Below are 21,485 nucleotides of genomic sequence, written 5' to 3'. Positions count from 1 at the left end.
TATGTAAAGGAGTCTGTGTCTCCACTGTTTCTCTCACCAGGATGGTCAGGAGAACACTGGGACTTTGGTAAAGGAATACTGGATGCTACAAGCAAATCTTTTTTTTTTTTAATTTATTGGGGTGACAATTGTTAATAAAATTACATAGATTTCAGGTGTACAATTCTGTATTACATCATCTATAAATCCCATTGTGTGTTCACCACCCAGAGTCCGTTCTCCTTCCATCACCATATATTTGATCCCCCTTACCCTCATCTCCCACCCCCCACCGCCCTTACCTTCTGGTAACCACTAAACTATTGTCTGTGTCTATGAGTTTTTGCTTCTCATTTGTTTGTCTTGTTCTTTTGTTGTTTTTGGTTGATATACCACATATCAGTGAAATCATATGGTTCTCTGCTTTTTCTGTCTGACTTATTTCGCTTAGCATTATACTCTCAAGATCCATCCAAGTTGTCAAAAATGTTCCTATATCATCTTTTCTTACCGCCGAATAATATTCCATTGTGTATATATATACCACAACTTCTTTATCCATTCATCTATCGAAGGGCATTTTGGTTGTTTCCATGTCTTGGCCACCATAAACAAAGCTGCAATGAACATTGGAGCACACGTGTCTTTAGACAGCACTAGTGCTTCCTTTTCTCAATCTTATTATAAGCAAGATTGTTATGAAAAGGGCAAGTGGGTTTTCTAATTTATTGATCATAATTTACCTAATTTGCATTGTAAAATACTGCATTGTTGGAGAAATGACAATATATAGAACATGATAGAATTGGAGATCATTTGAATAGTTAGTATGGGTACATTAAGAATTACTCAGAGAAATACAATTAGCTACTGGAATAAATCATTTGAGAGTAATAAAAATGAAATTTGTGTCAATAAATTTATTTAATGCATTACTGATTCTACTCTACAATTTTACTAAGTCCTTTATTGGTATTTTCTGCATAAATCAGAATTTTTCTTCTTACATAAAATATAATAAAATAAAACAAAACTGGCATTAGCCAGCTAGAAGCAAATTACTACAGAAAGAATTACACTCCTTCTCAATCTATAATTTTGGTTCTGTAAATTTAATCTGGACAGGAACGCAAAATTATACTCCTTATAGTCTTATGTTCTTTAGATTTTATTAGCTTGGTAACTTAACTAGGAATATTTCTTCTGATTCTGTGGGACTAAAATTGTGTAATACATTGGAATCAGATGAAAAGATTATTAAACACCAAACATTAACAAATATTTATTGAAAAAACAAATGAGAAAGTCATTTGTGAATTGTTACACATAATCTCCTTGGGAAAGAAAAAATGTTTAGGTCTCTTGGGATCACAAAATTAAGGTTTTTAGTCCCAAATTTGTCCTCCGCTAGCTCTGTAACCTCAAGTATGTCATTAACCTGTCTGACTCAGTCTGCTTAGCTATAAATAAAGCTAATTGTGCATGATCTAATTTCATAATTAAGCCACATACATTTATTAAACACCTTCTATGCGCCAGTACCTTTATGAAGACTAAGAATATTAAGAATACAGGATACTGTTGAATAATTGAAAACTATAATGCACGTGAAGGCATTCTGTCAAATATAATACATTATGCAAAGAACTATTTTATGCTATTATGATTATAAACATTTTTCTAGAAGTGCCAAGAGCATCTACCTCTTGCTGTAAACGCAGAAACTTTTATTGTAGAAAATTTCACAAATAGAAATTTGCCTCAGTAAAATAAAATGCATGACAAATATCAGGGGAAAAAAAGGTAGAATAGGAAATAAGAAACTGCTTCCTAACGAGGCCAGAGAAAGGACAGCAGGCAAATAATAAAGTAATGACTTCTTTAGAATTCTGTGTTCAGAAGGACTGATGATCAACAGGACAATAAGCTGAGAATATCAATAAAGAATTGCTTACAGCTTAATATTCCCCATGCCAAAACAGGAAAAAAAAAACATAATGGAAAAATTTTCTTTGATTAAAATAAAGAAAAAAAATTAAAAAATATGAAACCCACTGTAAACAGAGAATAGGAAAAATAAACTTTTAACTCTTCAATGCAAGACACCCATTGAAAACAGTATAAATGGAGATGGCAATTTTGATGAGAGAAATCGAGAGAGAGAGAGAGAGAGAGAGAGAGAGAGAGAGAGAGAGAGAGAGAGAGAAAGAGAGACCACAATAGAACAAACCTCTGTTTTAACAAAGCCTGCAGTTAGTGAGGTTTAAGACTCTAGACTTACTGACCCTGCATCTTTCCAGAAACTTTACCACTGTTGGTTAAAAATGTTGCAAACTAACATTCCATAACATCACTCTGCAGTCCCAGTAGCACACTAGATTATAATGAAAACTTGGAATGAATAAGTCCCTTTGAGTGATACTATCTCAGCTTCCAGGGGCTGTGATATAAGATACGATGGGTTATGGTATCAAAATATAGCTCTGGATAAAGAAGCACCAAGCAGAATAGATCCTATATGCTTTTCTACTTATATTATTGCCCGAAGTAAGTGATTAATTCCAGACAGAAGAATTCTTCAAAGGAGTGGAAACACATAGCCTACTTATGAGTTTTCTAAAGTTGGCTTATCTAATTAAATATAACTACCCTTCATTTTATAGAAAAGATAAATTTCAGAAGACTTGACCAAAGTGAATCCTTTTAAAATTATCAACATCTTCTTAACAGGCATGGATTCATTTCCTGAGGGAAAATAACCGTTCGATTGAAAATAAGATATTGAGCCCATATTATGATAAATGCCTATCAGTCCATGGGAGAATAGTGCCCTTCATCAATCCACATTGTCAGACTTTCTCTTATGCCTAGTGACTGCCTGAAATACCGTATCTGCTGTTCCTGGAACTTTATTCTTTGTTTTCTTCCCCCAAAGATTAGATTGCCTAGTAGACTTTAATTACATTGTCAATAGAGTTTTAAACCAAATATGCCATTATTCTAATTTAGATATTCTGTAAATTTAAGGCTACAATTTAGTAAGTTTCCATTCATTACTTTGTCCATTTGGTAAAATGAAACAAACCATAAGTTTAAATTCCCTTGTTCTTCCTGTCACTTAAATCTCTAATCAGTCTTTCCTACCAGCTTGCAATAACCATTGGTGAAAGGCTGTCCTGGAACGCTTTCAGTCCTGGGTCATTCAGTCATACACATTTTCATGCTTACTAATACTTTTGGAGATAGAATCAAAAAAATTCACAGTAATTGACAAGGCAAACTCAAACAAACAATGTCATATATTATATAAATAATCACATCCCAAATTTCAAATCATTTTTCTTAGAGTTATTTCATTATACTATCACTAGAATATAATTATTCAATGATTTTATAAAATTCATGAATTATAATGTAATGCCAATGATATCAGAATACAAACCAAAACAAAACCCAGAGAATTAACAATTAGTGCTACCCAGTAGATTAAAAAAAACATTTATTGTTTTCTTTTTTTTTTAATGAAGCGAAAGAAACCAAGAAATGAGAAAATGATCTGAGGTTCCTAACTATAAAGTGTGCCTTTCCTGACACCTGAAGAAAAGAACAGATACAGGTCAAGGTCAAAGGGGAAGGCCGTCATCAATACATTACTTACTTCTTTGTATCCAAAGATGATGCGTCCATCCATGAGAAGGGTTGCCTGGAACGTGAAGCTTCCCAGGTTGTAATTATCCTGGAGATGTACGTGGTCCCACTGGACAACAAGTGCTGTGCCTATTAACCCCAACAGAACAGAAAAAATGCAATGAGATAAATTCTGGTGGGAACCTTCACAAAAACATGGGTCTAGCCTACAAATCTAGTAGTAGCACTACTTGAATTTTTATATGGTTAACTGGAATACTGTTATCGAAACAGCATTTGGAATATGGTTAAAGAATTGAGTAGTCTCTAAATATTTGGGAAAATTTAACCTCATACTGAGGTTAATATTGAGCCCAGCATGGGGGGAATTTTGCCGTAGGAAGTCTATTAATGTTAATGGGTACTGTCTGCTTAAATTTCCATAAGCCACTTTCAAAACGCAGCAGCCCGAGTGAATTGAATGAATTTCAAATACATTGACAAATGCTGAGAGAAAGGAACACATTCAGAAGGCTAGAATCACTTAAAAAAAGACCTGAAAATGTCTCTTCCATACTTAGAATTATACTCTTCCATGCTGAAGAAATTCTTTTAACACTAATGGTAATATTCTTCTTTGATTCACGTGGCCTGTATTTCTGTCTTTGTTGTATTGCTTCCAGGAGGCTGCAAGGTAGCTTAAAGGGCCCCAGGCTAAGATTTCTGAAGCCTCCTTGAAGTACACTGGGATAACTCTTCAGTGCTATATGTCATATTCTGATGAGTCAATCTGCCAGTGTTTACTATAAAATCATTAACATCAAATATAAATTAAAACACCATTGAATAGCCACCAGTGAGAATTCATCTACTTGTTTTAACTGACATTTTTTATTCTCTCTCTATTTTTTTAAAAGAAAACAAATGAGCAGCTAACAATTTTGCTTAGTTCTTAGTATTAGATTTTCTGTTCAGTGAAAAAAATCATGCTGCCAAAAAATGTTGTACAGAAAATGAAACTCTCAGAATTAAAGAGTAAAACTTATCTCCCAGGTCGGTAAATATCTGCTTAAAAAAGAAAAGAAAAATCAAGAATGCATGACGGAGAGCTTCTGCATTGCTGAAGATGTGGACGGGCTGGGAAGATACTGCCCAGAGGGACACGGAAGTCCACCTCCCTTCCCACATACTTTGCCATATCCGTTTCTTTCATCTGAGTCTTCCTGAGTTAATCCTGTACAAGATGAATGGTGCATTTACAGTATTTTTTCTTACAACTTAATGCAGAGAGCTTCTGACCAAGATGTCAGCACAGGAGGCTCCTGAATTTCTCTCCTCACATGGACACACCAAACGTACAGCTACACACAGAATAATTTCCTTTGAGAGAAATCCAGATACTAGCTACTACATGACTATGCATGGGGCAACTGAGAAAATACCCACATTGAAATTGAACCCATCTAGGTGCTATTCTCTTTGGAGTCCAAAGGAGCCACGGGGCATTTACCCTGACTTTTCCTTTTGGCTCACTCTAATGATAAAACCGGGTCATGAGTATCTCTCTGCAGGGAGCTTACACACATGTCTGGCACCCAGTTTTTGTGGTAGCAGCTGAGGGACAACTCCCCAGATCACTTAATTGTGATAGACAATGGGATTTGCATTCATGAGTCCTATAGGACTGCAGCAGACAAAGAAGCAATTGTTACCAGGCATACCCTTGAGCGCTTGCCATGACTATTTATTCCCCCAGAATTTAGCAGAGAGGAAGCAGGCAAAAGTGCCCACCTCCCAGTCTTTTCCTGGAAGAGGTGTGACTACATATTTTTCAAGCTGCTGCATGAGGGTCTGGCATCTAGTTAGCAGTCATCTAGGAACTGACTGTTATCCTCCCAGGGCCCAGAACAGCTGGTGGGCACTTCCCACACCATCTTCCTCCAGCTAACTCCAACAATAAAGCTAAGTGTCAGTCCTTATCTGGAAAAAGCTTGTCTATACCTGTAGTGTCCCAACTTTTATGGCTGCCATTGAGGTTCAGGCATCTAAACCACCTGCTCTGGTAGCCAACAGGGCTTTGCATTTACAAGTCACAGGCTATAGCAGACAAAGAAGCAATTCCCAAATGGGTGCAGGAGCACCTCCCCATGGCTAGACTCTCAGACTCTGCACAAAGAGCAGGCAAAAATGCCTGTCTCCCTGTTTCTCCCTAGAAGAGGTTTGACTGCATACTTTCCTGGTTTTTGCTTGAGAATCCAGCAACAAATCAGTCTGCATCTAGGTGCTGACTATAATCTTCCCCTTTAGGACACTGATGGGGCTTGGGACACATTCAACTATCGGGCACTACTAAGAACCAAGATGGTATCTTGGACAATCACAAAGGTTTGAGAGGCAACCAGGAGCTTTAGCTGGGCTGACTGATGAGGTTTATGTCCTACACAAGACCACTCTGACCAGACTGTAAGAAGTGGCTATTTTGTCTACTGAGCAGAAACCAACACAGAGTCAAGAAAATTGAAGAAAAAGGGAATATGTTTCAAATGAAAGAACAAGATAAAGCTCCAGAAACCAATATTAATGAAGTAGAGGTAAGTGATTTACTCAAATGAGTTCAAAACAACAGTATAAAGATGTTTACTGAGGTCAGAAAAACAATGCAAGAACAAAGTGAGAATTTCAGCAAAGAGAGAAAAATATTAAAAATGACTAAAGAGAAATCTTAGAGCTGAAGTATAATAACTGACTGGAAAATTTTAATAGAGGAGTTCAGCATCAAGCTAGACCAAGTAGAATATAGGATAAATGAGCTTGAAGACAGGGGAGGGGAATTCATCCAATCAGAGGAGCAAAAAGGAAAAAGCATGAAAAAAGAGTAAAGATAGCTCTTAAAGAGTAAAGGTCACCATCAAGTGGACCAGTATTTACATTATAGGGATCCCAGAAGGAGATGATAGAAAGGGACAGAAAGCTTATTCAAAGAAATAATGACTGGAAATTTCCCTAATTTGGGGGGTGGAGGTGAGGGGGGAACAGACATCCAGATCTAGGAATCCCAAAAATACAAAGGAAGATGAATTAAAAGAGACTCATACAGAGACACCTTCTAATCAAATTAACAGAAGTTGAAGACAAAGAAAGAATCTTAAAGGCAGCAATCTGTTACTTACAAGGGAATCCACATAAAACTATCAGTAGATTTTTCAGCAGAAACCTTACAGGCTAGTGGGAGCATAATGAAATATTCCAAATGCCAACCAAGAATACTCTACCAGGCAAAGGTGTCCTTCAGAATTGAAGGGGAGATAAAAAGTTTTCCAGACAAACAAAAGTTGAAGAAGTTCATCACCACTAGGCCAGCTTAATAGGAAATGTTAAAGGGATTTCAAACTGAAATAAAAGCATGCTAATAGTAACAAGAATTATATGAAACTATAAAACTCAATGGTAAAGGTAAAATTCAGAATAGTCTACTACTGTAATGATGGTGGGTACCTCTAGTATAAATGTTAAAACACAAATGTATAAAAAAAACTATGCAATAATCTGTTAATTGATAGAGAATATAAAAAGTTGTAAAGTGTCACATGAAAAACGAAATGTAGTGGAGGGTGTAAAAATGCAGAGCTTCCATGTGTATCAAGGTTTTGATTGTAAGTAAGAATTACACTTTAGAATTTGCTATTCAAGTTATTTTTCTAAGAAAAGTTTTATTTTTATAACTTTTCTAGTTTTTGTGCATTACCATTCTGTGACTCACTTAGACTTTTGTTGTCATTTAGGCTACCTACAACAATTGGAAGCATCGTCTCACACTATCTTAGAATCTTTCTAAACTGCTGCTGTCTCCTCTAGAGAAGCTTTGCTTAACTAAAATGTTGAATTTCCCATGCTTCAGCATACCTTTAGTGATCCTAGCCCATCAAAGTTGGAAATATTTCAGGAAGTTGCTATTGCATAAAAGCACTCGGTGAAGAACATAATAATATTCAAAACTGCTTCATTGATTCACTAAAACACAAGCAATTACTCAGCTTTCATTATCATATTGTAGGAACTCAATATTTCCATTGGTCATTACACAGAAGATATTTCAATAAAGTAAAATACATTAATTCTTAATTATTATTACTTTTATAATTCTCAGAATTAAAAACTCATCTTACGTATTTAATTTTTTTCATTTATTCATTCATGGATTATTATGTAAGACTTACTGAATACGAGTTTCTGCCAGGTATTCAAGATAAACTGCTTTCTTATAGCTAGTCCTCATTTCAAAGAATTTGGAGTATAGAATTAATTTAAAAATTAATTTTTAAAAGTCATTCAAATAAAAGTAAAATTCAAATATTAACAGCTACTTAGAAACATTATGTATGGTAGAATATATGGAGGAAGAGACTTATTTAATATGCTTTATGATTTTGATGCTAACAATAGAAAAACTTAGTCTTCAGAATCCTGCGTCCACAGTAAATGTCCCCAGCATCACCTAGGAAGTGAGAGAGCTGGGAAAATAATCAACTTTCATCAAATTATTTCCTGTTTACTAAGGGGATTCTTTCTGGTGGTAATGCAATAAGCTTCAGGTAAGTTTCTTGTTGTGGTTCTGCCTCAAGTGTACTTACAATCTACTTTTGCATCCTTGGGCTTTAGCACCTCATTAATTTTTTTAAAGAGGGAAGACAGAGTACAACACTTCTTAAAATAATAGGGGCAAGTTACTATAATGGTTAACATTCAGAGCTACTTAATTTTGGAACACACTCGTGTTATTCAAAATGCTTGAAATGAATTTCTCAGAGTGTATATCTAACTATACTTAGCTTCCTTCTTCCTCTGCTATTTTGATATGTAAAATGGCTTCATCACACTGGTCAGAAGATGGAGTTTAGCAAAATAATCACATTTCCCCCAAACTCTTATACCATTAAGTCTATACTACTCAAGAGTAAATTTCTTCCTTGATCATTAGGAGTAGAAATAATTTTGTTCCTGCCAAATGCTTCCATTATTTTAAAAGCTAAAATTGTCATTTGGACAAATAAGTACTATTTAATAAAGAATTTCCCTTTTAAAAATTAACTAATTAAATAATTTAGATTTATTTAGAGTTGACATACAATATTATGTTAGTTTCAGATGTACAATATAGTGAGTTATGCAACGCTCATACACCTTACAAAATGAAGCACCACCCTCAGTCTAGTAACCATCTGTCACCGTACATAGTTATTATGATATTATTGACTCTATTCTCTATGCTGTACTTTACATCTCTGTGACTTTTTTTATAACTGGAAGTTTGTACTTGTATCTTTAATTAAATTTTCAAAACAAACTCTTCTTTTCCTATTTAGTCCACTAAAGTTAGAGCCTTATATTTGAATAGCATTTAGTGACATATTCTAGGTTTTCTTTGACAATTTTATGTGTCTGGTAAAGAAGTAGTAAGGCTAGATTGTGGTCAACATACTTGACAAACCTTAATAGGTTCCATTTCATATATTAAAGTCAGAAAAAGTTAAATTTCGTAAGTGTATTTTAAATATCCACTACCCTAAGTTTTTAAAAGGTGTGTTCATCTTATGGTATATATAGTTCATAAGGTTTAAAAATTGAGTATCAATGTCTATGCCACTTGCCTCTGCTTGAAGATCAGAACTAACAAGTTATCCTTATGTAGTTTTTTTAATAGGAAAGATTGCAAATAGCATCAAATGTATTAATATTTGCTTTGTTTGACTCATTTATTATAGTACCTAATAGCTGTTAGCAAACAGTTGTTGAACAAATGAATGAATGAATAAAAGAGTAGCATTTGACCAGATACTTTACTTCCCATACTAACAGTATCACATTTATCATCATAGAGCAGTTTATAAATCCACTCGACCAAAAACAAAGAAACAAAAACTCAGGTTACTAAAATATTAGTATGAATCTGATGATTGATGCTTACAAGTATACATACAGTAAAAAAAATAGTCTAACCAATACGTACCATTATCAAAATATCTGACTGTTGAATTTCTGGATACACTGGGATCAAAATTTGCCATTAAAGGAGCTATGTACTGGGTGGCTGTTAGCATTCGATGTACGACTTCTCCAGTGTATATGAAACCTATGATTAAAAAAAAGTAGGAAACATGTTAAGGAAAAGCCCAGATAAAATTTTCATGAAAATACCTCCAAATCAGTTGCAGTCATATTTTGAAAATAAAATATCATTGCAGCTAAAAAAAGGAACACAATGAATGACTTAATATCTATCTGACCAAAAATAGTTGAGTCTGGATTAAGTAACACATCCTCATAGGATGGCAGCACCTTGCAGATTGGTAAATCAGAAATCTATACTGTGGGGAAAATGGTTATTATCTGGAAGAGGTATTTACACTGAAAAGGCTAATACAGTACTATCAGCAATTCAAACATTCAATATGCCATGATTAATCCCTTGTTATGTTAACACTGGCCGAACATGCAAGTCCTTTTTAGACATGAATGTATTTTCATGTTGTTTAATTGCATTTTCTTAAACTGCAATCTCAGCTTAGGACAATTTAAAAACTATACATGCATATATCTCTCTATATTTTTATATCTTTCTACATCACTAAAATGGAAGAAACGTTTTAGATCTTTTTTTCAAAGTTGAAAGGAGGCTAAACACTCATGGTAAAACTTGCACGTTTCTCAGATTGCTTTTTATAATATTATTATTAACACCCTATCTTGAAAATAAAGATTATGTGTTTGTAGATAAGAGGGTGCATCACTGATAATGCACAAATGGCTTTCTTCTTGAGACTTATCAAAGCCAGCCTATTCTAGCAGTTGGATAACGAGAGGACATTTACTGTGGAGAACTTCCTCTTGAATTAACTTTCCATAGCTCCTATGTTATAACCCTACCCATTTTCAATTATTCACACTGGGTTTATTTATTTTGTGAATTATCCATGACAAATTGTTAATCCTATACTGGCTTCTTGCCTCCACTGTCTTTAGATGTGAAAGGAGAGTCAGCTCAGGGAATGCTAATTTTAATATTAATCTAAGAAATGCACCATTAACAAAAATATATATGCAAATGGTTACATGTGTACACACCACACACATATACACACACAAAATACAATCCAAGGCAACTTATTTGTGACAATGCAGTTGTAATGTTTAGGCAATCATAAATTAACTAGATATCTGGGACGACTATAGATCATTTCTCTATTTTCAGAAGAATAAAATAAAACAAGCAAGATTTTAAAAAGAAAAAATTGTGTAGAATTTATACTTCTAAAAGTTTATTTCACTTCATGATCTTAAAGTTTTCATTGGCATATTGTGGTCTTTATTGTTTCAAATTCTCAACTGTAATTTTCTAGGTAAGTTATTGGAATATTAAATCTGCAGTTATTTACTTTGAAATTAATATCTGTCTTTCTAGCGTGTCTTCTTTCCTTAACTTCCTTTTCATTTTTCATCAAGGGCAAAACTAAATTCTAGCTATTCACCTTAAAAATATTTTTTTAACTAGTAAATTCATTAGCATGTATTTTAATCATTGACAAGTAACATCTTTCAAAATAAATTCTCTAGGCCTTGAGCAGAACTTTATATATTTGCAATTTCACATAACTCAAGTGTACTAAAATAATATAGGGTGAGGCAGTCATTGCTTTTATTTTATTTCCCTGCAGATTTTCAGAGACACTCTTAGTGTTCAAAGCCCAATATGACAGACTTAAAATTATAAAGATGAAGAGTAACTGTTTTTCAGGGTCTATGATTTATCTTTTTCTCCTATCATCACCATGTCTTTATGATTTCACCACTAATACAGATATAAAAGTTCTATAAGTATGATCTTTTAAGGAAAGATTAAATTATACTCTGAAAATGTTCTTTCAGAAATGGTAGCTTTGGATAGTTATTTCTCTACTCTATACTCTCGGCGTACTAATAGAAGAAACTTCACTTGATTTAAGAAATAAAGAGGGCAGTAATTTAAGGCAGTAAGATAATTTTAAATCCATATAAAATTCATTCTCCAAAACAACTCTAAGAAAAGTAGCAGCAATTCCTAGAGAAAGAGTTGCAAAATGTATGACCATAGATGATTTCAGATACTTAATTCTTACTGTTAGTATTTAAAATTATATATATATATATATATATATATATATATATATATATATATATACATATACACACAGATATATATGTATATGAGTATATATATACACATATACATACATTTGTGTGTGTGTGTGTGTGTATACATACTGGGGGTGCCAAAAAATGTATACACATTTTAAAAGATGTTATCTATGCTCGAGCAGCAGTTAGTCATAACCAGAAGTGTCTGGATGTTGATGGTAACCACTTAGACCACCTCTTGTAATTGCAGAAGTATTACAATTAATATAGTCTTATTCTTTCAAATTTTAGGATCGCTTCACAATGTGTTTTAGAATTTATAGTTTCCAGAACATTATGCTCTTCCTCACTGGATTTCGTACTTAAACAAGGAGTTTGAGGAAGACCTGTTTTCTTTGTGAAAATTCTAACATCTACACCTTAGAGCAAAGTTGTAGTCACCTCAAATCCTGCTATTTTTATTGTATTACTTCAGCCTCTGTTCTTTTAATTGGAAAATTGTATAAATAGGTTCAAATTCGATACCTCTATTGCAATCCACCAAATGACTCATTTATTGGTAAGTGAATGACATGATTAGATAATGTATTTAATGGTAGAATCAAATTATTCCCTGGCACTGTGACTAAGTTACTTGACCGCTCTGTGCCTCAATTTCCCAATCTGTTAAATGGAGCAGTAAGGGTATCAATATCATTGGGTTGTTATGATGGTTGAATGAGTTGATACATGAAAAGCACTTCAAAACACTGTTTGAAATGAAAATTTGCAAAAATCAACCAATCAATTAAATTCTATCTCATTTTTATCCCTTGAAGACTTTTCTGTCTAATGCACACTACTAGATTAGACTTGCATTAAGATGTCTATATGATTTCAAACTCGTGTTTCATATCCAAATGGTATGTGCTTCTTTGCATTATTCTAGTTGGGGTTAAGGCGCACCACTGACCCTAACTATAGACAACAGATAATAAAAAGTTTTAAGGTCCAAGCTCTACGTATGATGTCTCTTTCCTTACATTCTGATGGAATAAACACCTTGTAAAAATATTAATCTCCTATTATTTGCAAATAGTTGTTTCTTTTAATTGGAACTATCATAGTACTAAAGGAAGCATGAAGAGGCTATAATTACCTCTGAAACACTATATGAAACTTTAATGTGTAAAGAGTTACTTAAAATATTCTACTTCATTGTCTTTCAGTTGATATTTTTGACCCCAGAGGAAAGATTGGAGATGATGGATATGCCTGTCGGGCACTGAGCATTCATAGTGAAATGCTGCTCTTAGAGGACAAGTGACAATGGAACACGCTACCACTGTCACCACTGTGACACGGGTACTACAACTCCTACACAGTAATCAAACAGATCTAAAATTTATGGTCTTTTATCCATAAGGAGAACACATTTCTCATACTGATCCCCCATTAACCTTATATATGATCTGGTTCATTGCTGTTCACGAAGAATTGAATTATTTAACTGAGTGCTATTTGGTTATTGTTTTATCAATTGCTCACTGTTGTGGTGGACAATTTGCTTGAAGCCAACAAATGCATTCTGAGCATAATTCACCATATAGTTTGCACAAATGCCATTTTATGAATCGTAATACATTCTCACATGCTACAGACTACCCCCTTCCACACAAATACTTGTTTGCAATTCAGTCAGCCTTTTAAACAAAGCCATATGTGGCAGCAATTGCTAACTTGAAAATTAAAAGTTGTGGTTAAGTTATCTGGTAATGTAACTGTCTGCCAGCTGCAACTGTACAATGACAGGTTTCACATAACAGGCTTCCTCTGGATAACATTTTTGCCAGTAGACCACACAGTTCATTCTGAGGATATTGGCTTGTACATGCAACCTAGATGGTTAGGAAAAATAATTTCTGAAGTTCATGTAAGCTCACGAACCACTCGTTCTCTCCAAGAAGCAACTATAATATTGTCAATCACCAAATATTTCCCCATTACAATTCCAACCAGCTGTCAAGGTAAAATATATCAATATTTTATATAGTCAAAAATTGTAAATATATACGTTAATATACATCACATCTCGTAGACTCCTTTATTCTATTGGTTTAAGGCAGAGTTGGGGATTACAAATTACAACAAAGTCATCTTCTGGGGGGAAAAAGCTACAAGTGACACTTGGTTCTTGGCTGCAAATTACGTTTATAAAATGACTAATATAAAAATCTATGTTGACTACATAACGTGCCTCTCTTTAGCCCCTGAGAGTGAAAAAGAAACAAGAAGCCAGAATTGTGTAGATGAGGAAAAAGAGACAAAAATCTGTAACTTCTTTCATTTTCATTTTGAACTATTAACAGAATTGCTACCTGTAGTTCTTGTCTTCTCACTCTTGTTTCTCAAATAAGTCACTTGTTCTTAATATATGTTAATTCCTATTGGTCACTGTCAAACAGCCCCCCTCATCCCTCCTTTCTAAATGCTTCCGACTATCCAGGATTTCCAGAGATGTTTCCGTTCACACTGAGGACAGTGAATGGCGCCCCTTGGAGTTGGGCAGTGCATGAACTACATGGTTTTTCACGGAGGCATTGGGCTGCTCCTTTTACATGAAAATCAAGTTCATCTCCCTCTATTCAGACAGATCCTGGTGATATTTCAAAAACCTTACTTCTACATGGGGGAGATGGGGAAGGTGGCTTTAAATTATTTATGCTCCTAAACTGAGGATTCGGGGATCCTGTTGTCAAATGCTGGACTCACGTGTGACAGCCAAATTATAGCTGGGAGTTAGTCCCCGATATGCGAGGTATCAGTTTTCGGTGTGCTGCCCCATTTTTGCAAAGCCTCTGTTTGGAATTCCACCAAGGACCTGGAACCTTACTCCCCAGTCTTTCTACTTGGCTTCCTGACCTATGAACATCAGCTCCCCCCTGGAATTTCTGCCCATTTCCTGGGACATAAATAATCCTTTGGGAACCTACCTAGGACAGTGCTAAATTATCAGCTGGGTTTCCATCCATGCTCTATCCTTCTCTAGAGGGGACAGCCCATTGTTCTGTCTTTCATTCGACCCCTTGAACACCCTGTCTACCATAAGGAACAATGAACACTGCTCCTACCTTTTCTAGGGACTTAAAAACTGTCATTGAAATCTATTTTTCCAATGTCCAGAAACAGCCCTGGAAGGAAGATGCACAAATGTAAAGACAGGCAACCTTCAGGTAGCCTCTACGTCTTCAGACCTTACTGCGTTTATTGACCAGTCTAGAGGAATGCATACAAATCAGGCAAATTTCAAGTAAAAATCAGGCAAATTTCGAGTAAAAATATGACTTAGCAGGAGAATACCTCATTAGGATTCTTGCCCAGAATTGTAGTCTATCCAGCCTGTAGCTTACCAAGCAAATTTTATCTATATTTTTTAAATTATAACTATACTTTCCTACCTCCCTTCCTCCAGGCATGTTTTTGTTTTCCTTCACTGTTTAGACAATCCTAGGAGAGGGAAACTTCATCCCTAAGTTTTACCAGAATCCATCCAAGCTGTGAGGTGTCTTGAATGTACTGACAATCTCTTCATTGTCCCTCCCCTTTCAGTGCAAGAGAAACAGGAAAGAAGCTAACGGCAAGTAGAAGGGCTTTGCTTTCGCAGAGAACCATCTGCACTGCACCGCCAGCCCCAAATCAAGGGCCTGTTCCTTCCTCTTTTCTCCAGCATAACTAAAATAACCCAATTGTTGTCCCAGACGGTTTGGGTTTTAATGCCTTAGCATATAACTTATAGATCCAATCTAGTGTCATATATATACTGTTTAGATAGACAGATAATAATATAATATGTAAATGAGTATAATGAGATAATATGTAAACTGAGTATATATATATATATATATATATATATATATATAGTGTGTGTATATACATATAATACACGTTATTTATACATACACTTACATATATATACACAATATACATATATATGTATAATACACACACACACACACACACACACACACACACAGAAGGTGCCAAAAAATGTATACACCTTTTAAGAAAGAAAGAAACTGTACCACAATTGTAATACTCAATATATACTGATAATAAAAGATGAATACAAGTCATGTGTATACATTTTTTTGGCACCCCGGTGTGTATGTGTGTGTGTGTCTGTGTATACATTTCTCTCCATGAAGAGCTGAAATGTAGCAGAAAGGTCTACGTTTGAGTTCTTCATCTTTCACAAGCTACATGATCTCATGTCATCACTTCGTCTCATTGAGTTACAATTCTGGAACATTAACCTGTGTTAAACAACACTGTGTGAGCATTAATCACTGAAAAAGGACTATGCAAACATGGCTGCAAGTCCACATTCAGCATATATACATGGAGCATCCGCACGGCTCTGACACCCTTTTGAAATCAGAGCTCTGTAGAGGCGCCCTCTGCAGCTGCATTGACTCTTCTCCCCGTCTGCCCTTGATTGTTGAGGTCCCAGTGTCAGACTCAAATTTCTCTGATTCTCTAACCTACCTGAGACATGTGCCCTTTTACTGTGTCAGAGTTGTGACCACTCCTCCAGTTTCTCAGCGGTTTTAGTCGTTTGGTCCCTTAGGGTGATAAGTAGCCAGTGAGAGGGACAAAATTATCAGGACAAAAAATTGACCCAATTGTATATTCCTATTACACTTCACACTTTATATTTTCAATATGCCCTACAATTTGAACACTCAATACATTAGGTGCTGAAAGAAAAATTCACTTCCTTTGACAAAAAAAAGGAATCTATATATTTGGTTTTGTTTATGTGTGTGTGTGTGTGTGTGTATGTGTGTGTGTACACACATATATATATAAATATTATATAAATACACACACACACACACACACATATATGTATGTGTATATGAGTACATACTGGGGATGTCAAAAAAGTGTATACGAGTGGACACTTTGGTCAACGTTGCTCAAGCAGTAGTTCACCGTAATCAGAAGTGTCTGGACACTGATGGTAACCACTTTGAGCTCCTCTTGTAATTGCAGAAGTCAAACGTGACTTGTAGTCATCTTTCGTTATCGGTATATATTGAGTATTACAATTTTAATACAGTTTTCCTTTCTTAAAATGTGTATACATTTTTTGACACCCTCTGTATATATAATATATATACACATGCATATATATGTATATATTAGAGAGAATCTTCGAGTCCATAGATCATGTAAATCAATACATAATGCGTATTGAGCATCTTAAAATCTGAAGCACAATAAAATCCAGCTTACTTCCTCTGAAAGTATTTTTAGACACAGTTTTACCCATTTGCTGACCCATAATATTTTGGTTAATGCCATCTAGACTAAACTTCTCAAAAATGCATCTATTTTCACAGATATGTTTTCTTACATAACATTCGTCAACTCTATTTTAGAACACTAATCACTGAAAGCAGTGAGAGATTGAAAGAAGCCCTAAGACTTTCCACATCCCAGCCTTATTATTTCTCTTCCAACAGTCTCCCTCACACGAAAAGAAAAAATAAACAAACAAAAACATTAAGTTTATTTAGGGTCACCTTTTCCTAGTATTGACTTAGGAGAGAGTTTATTAGAGTACATATTCTTTCAGCACAGTTATTACATAGAATTACTTGTATTCAATTGGGATACAGTCATTGAGGCCAAAAAAGACTAGAATTTGAACAGCAGTACCAATTATCTCACAAATTAGATCTAAATTCAAATGTTAGAGTTTCTACGTCCTAAAATCCTTCAGTGAAAATTTGACTGAATATATTTATTTTGATCAAAACACTGACAAAACAGTTCCCTTGACCCTTGGTGTTTTTGCAAGTACTATTTAGATTCTAAAATTCTTCAGTACATACTCAAACATTCATATACATTCAAACATGCATATTTTGTGATGTTTAATTTAACCAATTACAATTTGTTTATATATGTGACTACGTATTTTAATGGTTTTAAAAATAAATCTTAAAGAGATAAAATTCATACTATATATATGCATAGAATATACAAACTTCTGATAATTAAGTTTGCGAACTCATCCTAGAAAAAGTGCTACATACCTCATTGCTGAATATCACTACGGTCACTTTCGAAGTACTCCCCTTAGGAATCTATGCACCAATGCTAGTGCCTACTCCACCCTTCAAAGCAATTTTGGAATTCTATTTCTGGAATGGTCCTCAGAGCTGTCCTCGTATTACCCTTCATGTCCTGAATGTCATCAAAATGTCTCCTTCCAATATTTCCTTTATCTTCCGGTAAAAAAAGAAGTCACTGAGGGCCAGATCAGATGAGTAGGGAGGGGGTTCCAATACAGTTATTTGTTTACTGGCTAAAAACTCCCTCGCAGACAGTACCGTGTGAGCTGGTGCATTGTCATGATGCAAGAGCCATGAATTGTTGGCGAAAGTTGAGGTGGTCTAACTTTTTCCTGTAGCCTTTTCAGCACTTCCAAATAGTAAACTTGGTTAACTGTCCAGTTGGTACAAATTCATAATGAATAATCCCTCTGATCTCAAAAACGGTTAGTAACATTGTTGCAACAAATTTGGGACCTTAATTGTCAGACTATGTATGCTTACGCATATATGGATAAGTAAGCAATAAGCACCCATATATCAGTTATTCACTATCCAGACTAAAAAATATATAACAAAGAACAAATATGACATTTAAAATGCACTGTATTTCCCTCCTAAGAGCAAAACAGTATCACATTTTACCATTTCATTCTATTTCTTTATAGTTGTTATGCTACATGTTTGCATCCCTAAAGATGATGAGCTTTGCATATGTTTAAGAATTTAAAACAACTGAATTGTAAGAGTTGTTCTAAAATCTTTTATTTCTGTTTAACTATACATTCCTGAGAGAATGAACTCTGTTGTGCAAGTAGCTGTTTCACTTGTTTTTCACTGCTGTATCCTATTCCACTATGTGAACATGCCACAGTTAGTTTATCCATTAGACTCCTGTGGACATTTGTATTGTCTCATTGTTTTTTTTTTTGCTATTGCAAATGGTGCTACCATTAAAAGTTCTACATAGAACCTGGCTCATATTTTCAAGAATTTCTAATGGATAAACCTAGAAGCTGCATGGCTAGATCAGGGGCACGCACATGTGCAACTTCACCAGATAATGCAGAATTGTTTTTCTAAGTAGTTACACCAATTGATTGCTTCATATTCCTATCAAATTTGATATCGACACACTTTTAACTTTTGCCAATCTGGTAGTTGTGAAATTGTATTTCATTATGGCACTTATTTACATTACTCAATTAAAATTACTCAATAATATTGATTAATTACCTTACGAAACTGTAAATTTGAGTAATCATGAAATTCACTATTTTTCTCAGAAGCTTATTTGTCATTAAAGTTTCCATTTCTGTGAAGTGCCCGAAAAATTCTTTGACCTTTTCTTATTTATTTCTAGGACTCGTTTTTTAGATTAAAAAAAAAAAAAAATCTGCATACTATCTATGGTTTGTGCTTTTTGTGCATTCTTAAAATACTTCCTTACTCTGAAGTTATAAAGATATTCTTCCTACTCTGATGTTATATTCTTCTATATTGTTCTCTAAATAGGTTATCAATTTACCTATCACACTTTTTTCTTCCACCCAATATTATTTTTGAAGTGAATAAAATATGGGTTAATTGGTATTTTTATTCTAGAGTAACCCTCTATTTTTTTGGAAATTTCATCCCATCCTCACTTCCCTGAAATATCAATTTAATCATAAGACTAATTTTCATAAATCTATCTGACTCCTCCTGGAATTTCTATCTAATGCACTGATGCACTGGCCAGTTTGTTTATCCTTTTGTGAATGCCACAATATGTTATTACTATGTGTTCATACCTAGTAAATCAAGGGTCCATCAACTATCTGTCTTTTCTTTTAAGAATCAGTGACCATCCCTGGTCCTTTGCTCTTCCATGCATATTTTGGGTTTAATTTGTCAAGATACACACACACACACACACACACACACACACACGTGCAAAATAAAATAAATTAAATTAAATAATCATGTTAGATTTTGACTGACTTTCCATTGAAATTGTAAGTCAGTTTGGGAGGAATCCACCCCTTTTGATTTTGGGTCTCCCCACCCATGAACCTGGTATATAATTTTATGTGTTCTTAGATATCTTTCACTATTTTAAAATTAATTTTCTCAAAAACATCTTGCACATCATTTTTAGACATTTCAATTTACTTAGTCTTTTTTGAAGCTATTATTGTTGAAAACTTTATTTTCAATTATAGTTTCCTACAGCTTGTGGTGGCATTCAGAAACACAGTTGACTTTGTACATTGATTTTATATTCAGCAATCTGGCTCCACTCTCAAACTAATTCTAATAACCAGTCTGTACATTTTGGGAGGCTTTTGTATGTTGACAATCATATCATTTGAAAATAAAGCAAATATTTTTTCTTTCCAATCATTGTATCTTTTATTTCTTTTCCACTGGTTATATGTTGTATATTGTTTTAATGGAGAAACAATAAATTATTATGTTAAATATACATATACATATATATATATATATACACATACATATATATATATAAATTATAAATTGAAATCTGTAGAGCATGATGGAAATACAATTCAGAATCTAACTAAAACAACTATCACAAAAATATTTTATAAGACTGAAAAAAATATTTAGATCAACTGTCTCTGTTGAAGAATAACAATTACTTATTTCTCCTTTCTATTTCTTCTTACTTCTAGGAAATTCATACATACCTTAGAGAGAAATAGGTAAATTTCATCAACCCGTATATATCTGAACACTTGGCCTCTCTTGCTACTTCATTAAAGATGTTATTTCTTCCATATCCTTTGCAACATTTTTACTTCAATTAAACCTTAACATCTTATTATCCAAGCAAGCAGTAGTAGGGAATGTTATTGGCAAAAGTGGCTCATTTACTTCACTATTTACTGTGCCTTTGGCCAGAACAATACTTAACTGGGAGCAGGAGAAAGGGGTTCATAGCACACAAAAGGCAAGCAATAAAACCACAACTCTGGGGCAATCCCAGAGACTGAATGAGGACTGTGACGCCCCTCCTAGTTAACTGCTACAATCAGTAGCAAAAGACCTTCCAAGTGAAGCTGCAACCTTTTATTGCCTCTCAGGGAAAATGAGAGATTGTTAGACTTATTTTTTCAACACCTTTACATTTATATACGTTAAAAGGCTCAGGGGGCAAAGCTATCATCTTCCTAGGTTGAAAAGAAGCCCTTCTCCAAGTGGACCATGGGAAGGCATGGAAGCTGCACTGTAATTCCTAACCTGCTTTTCTAATAGGTTATCTTTTGTGGAAGAGCATCAAGAGCTGGCATCGCAAATGCTCTTCTGTGGAACTGGTTCAGACTAATCAGAACTGAAGAGACAATTTTCTTTTTTTAACTTCACTTTACGTCTGCTAAGGCAGGGAATGAAACGTTTCGCCATGCTGGGCGGATCTCTGTCCCCGGACATTCACCTGCAGTTTCTGTTCAGTGCATGAGTGCAGCAGTCCAGGAGGCTGTGCGTCGAGTCTGGCCTTGGTGACGTAACGGCACACCTCACACATGTGCCCAAAGCTCAATGAAGCCAGGGCTAGCCTATATACAGTCAGACGCCAGGACTAAATTATTACCCCTTGAAATA

The 21,485-nt window shown here is 34.6% G+C and overlaps 1 protein-coding gene across 4 annotated transcripts in view; it reads right to left on the bottom strand.

Annotated features, from left to right (window-relative positions):
- The window catches only part of PLXDC2 (plexin domain containing 2), a 389,290-nt gene that overhangs the window by 115,436 nt on the left and 252,369 nt on the right, over positions 1 to 21,485 (bottom strand). For all 4 annotated transcript variants that reach the window (XM_033100592.1, XM_033100589.1, XM_033100590.1 and 1 more), the window contains 2 exons: positions 9,614 to 9,736; positions 3,638 to 3,756 (listed from right to left, as the gene is read on the bottom strand). In XM_033100592.1, coding sequence (XP_032956483.1) covers positions 3,638 to 3,756; positions 9,614 to 9,736 — 242 coding nt within the window. The remainder of the gene's footprint in view (positions 1 to 3,637; positions 3,757 to 9,613; positions 9,737 to 21,485) is intronic.

Source organism: Rhinolophus ferrumequinum (assembly GCF_004115265.2).
Source record: "Rhinolophus ferrumequinum isolate MPI-CBG mRhiFer1 chromosome 5 unlocalized genomic scaffold, mRhiFer1_v1.p scaffold_110_arrow_ctg1, whole genome shotgun sequence".
NCBI lineage: Eukaryota > Metazoa > Chordata > Mammalia > Chiroptera > Rhinolophidae > Rhinolophus > Rhinolophus ferrumequinum.
This window is presented reverse-complemented; position numbering and strand designations above follow the sequence as displayed.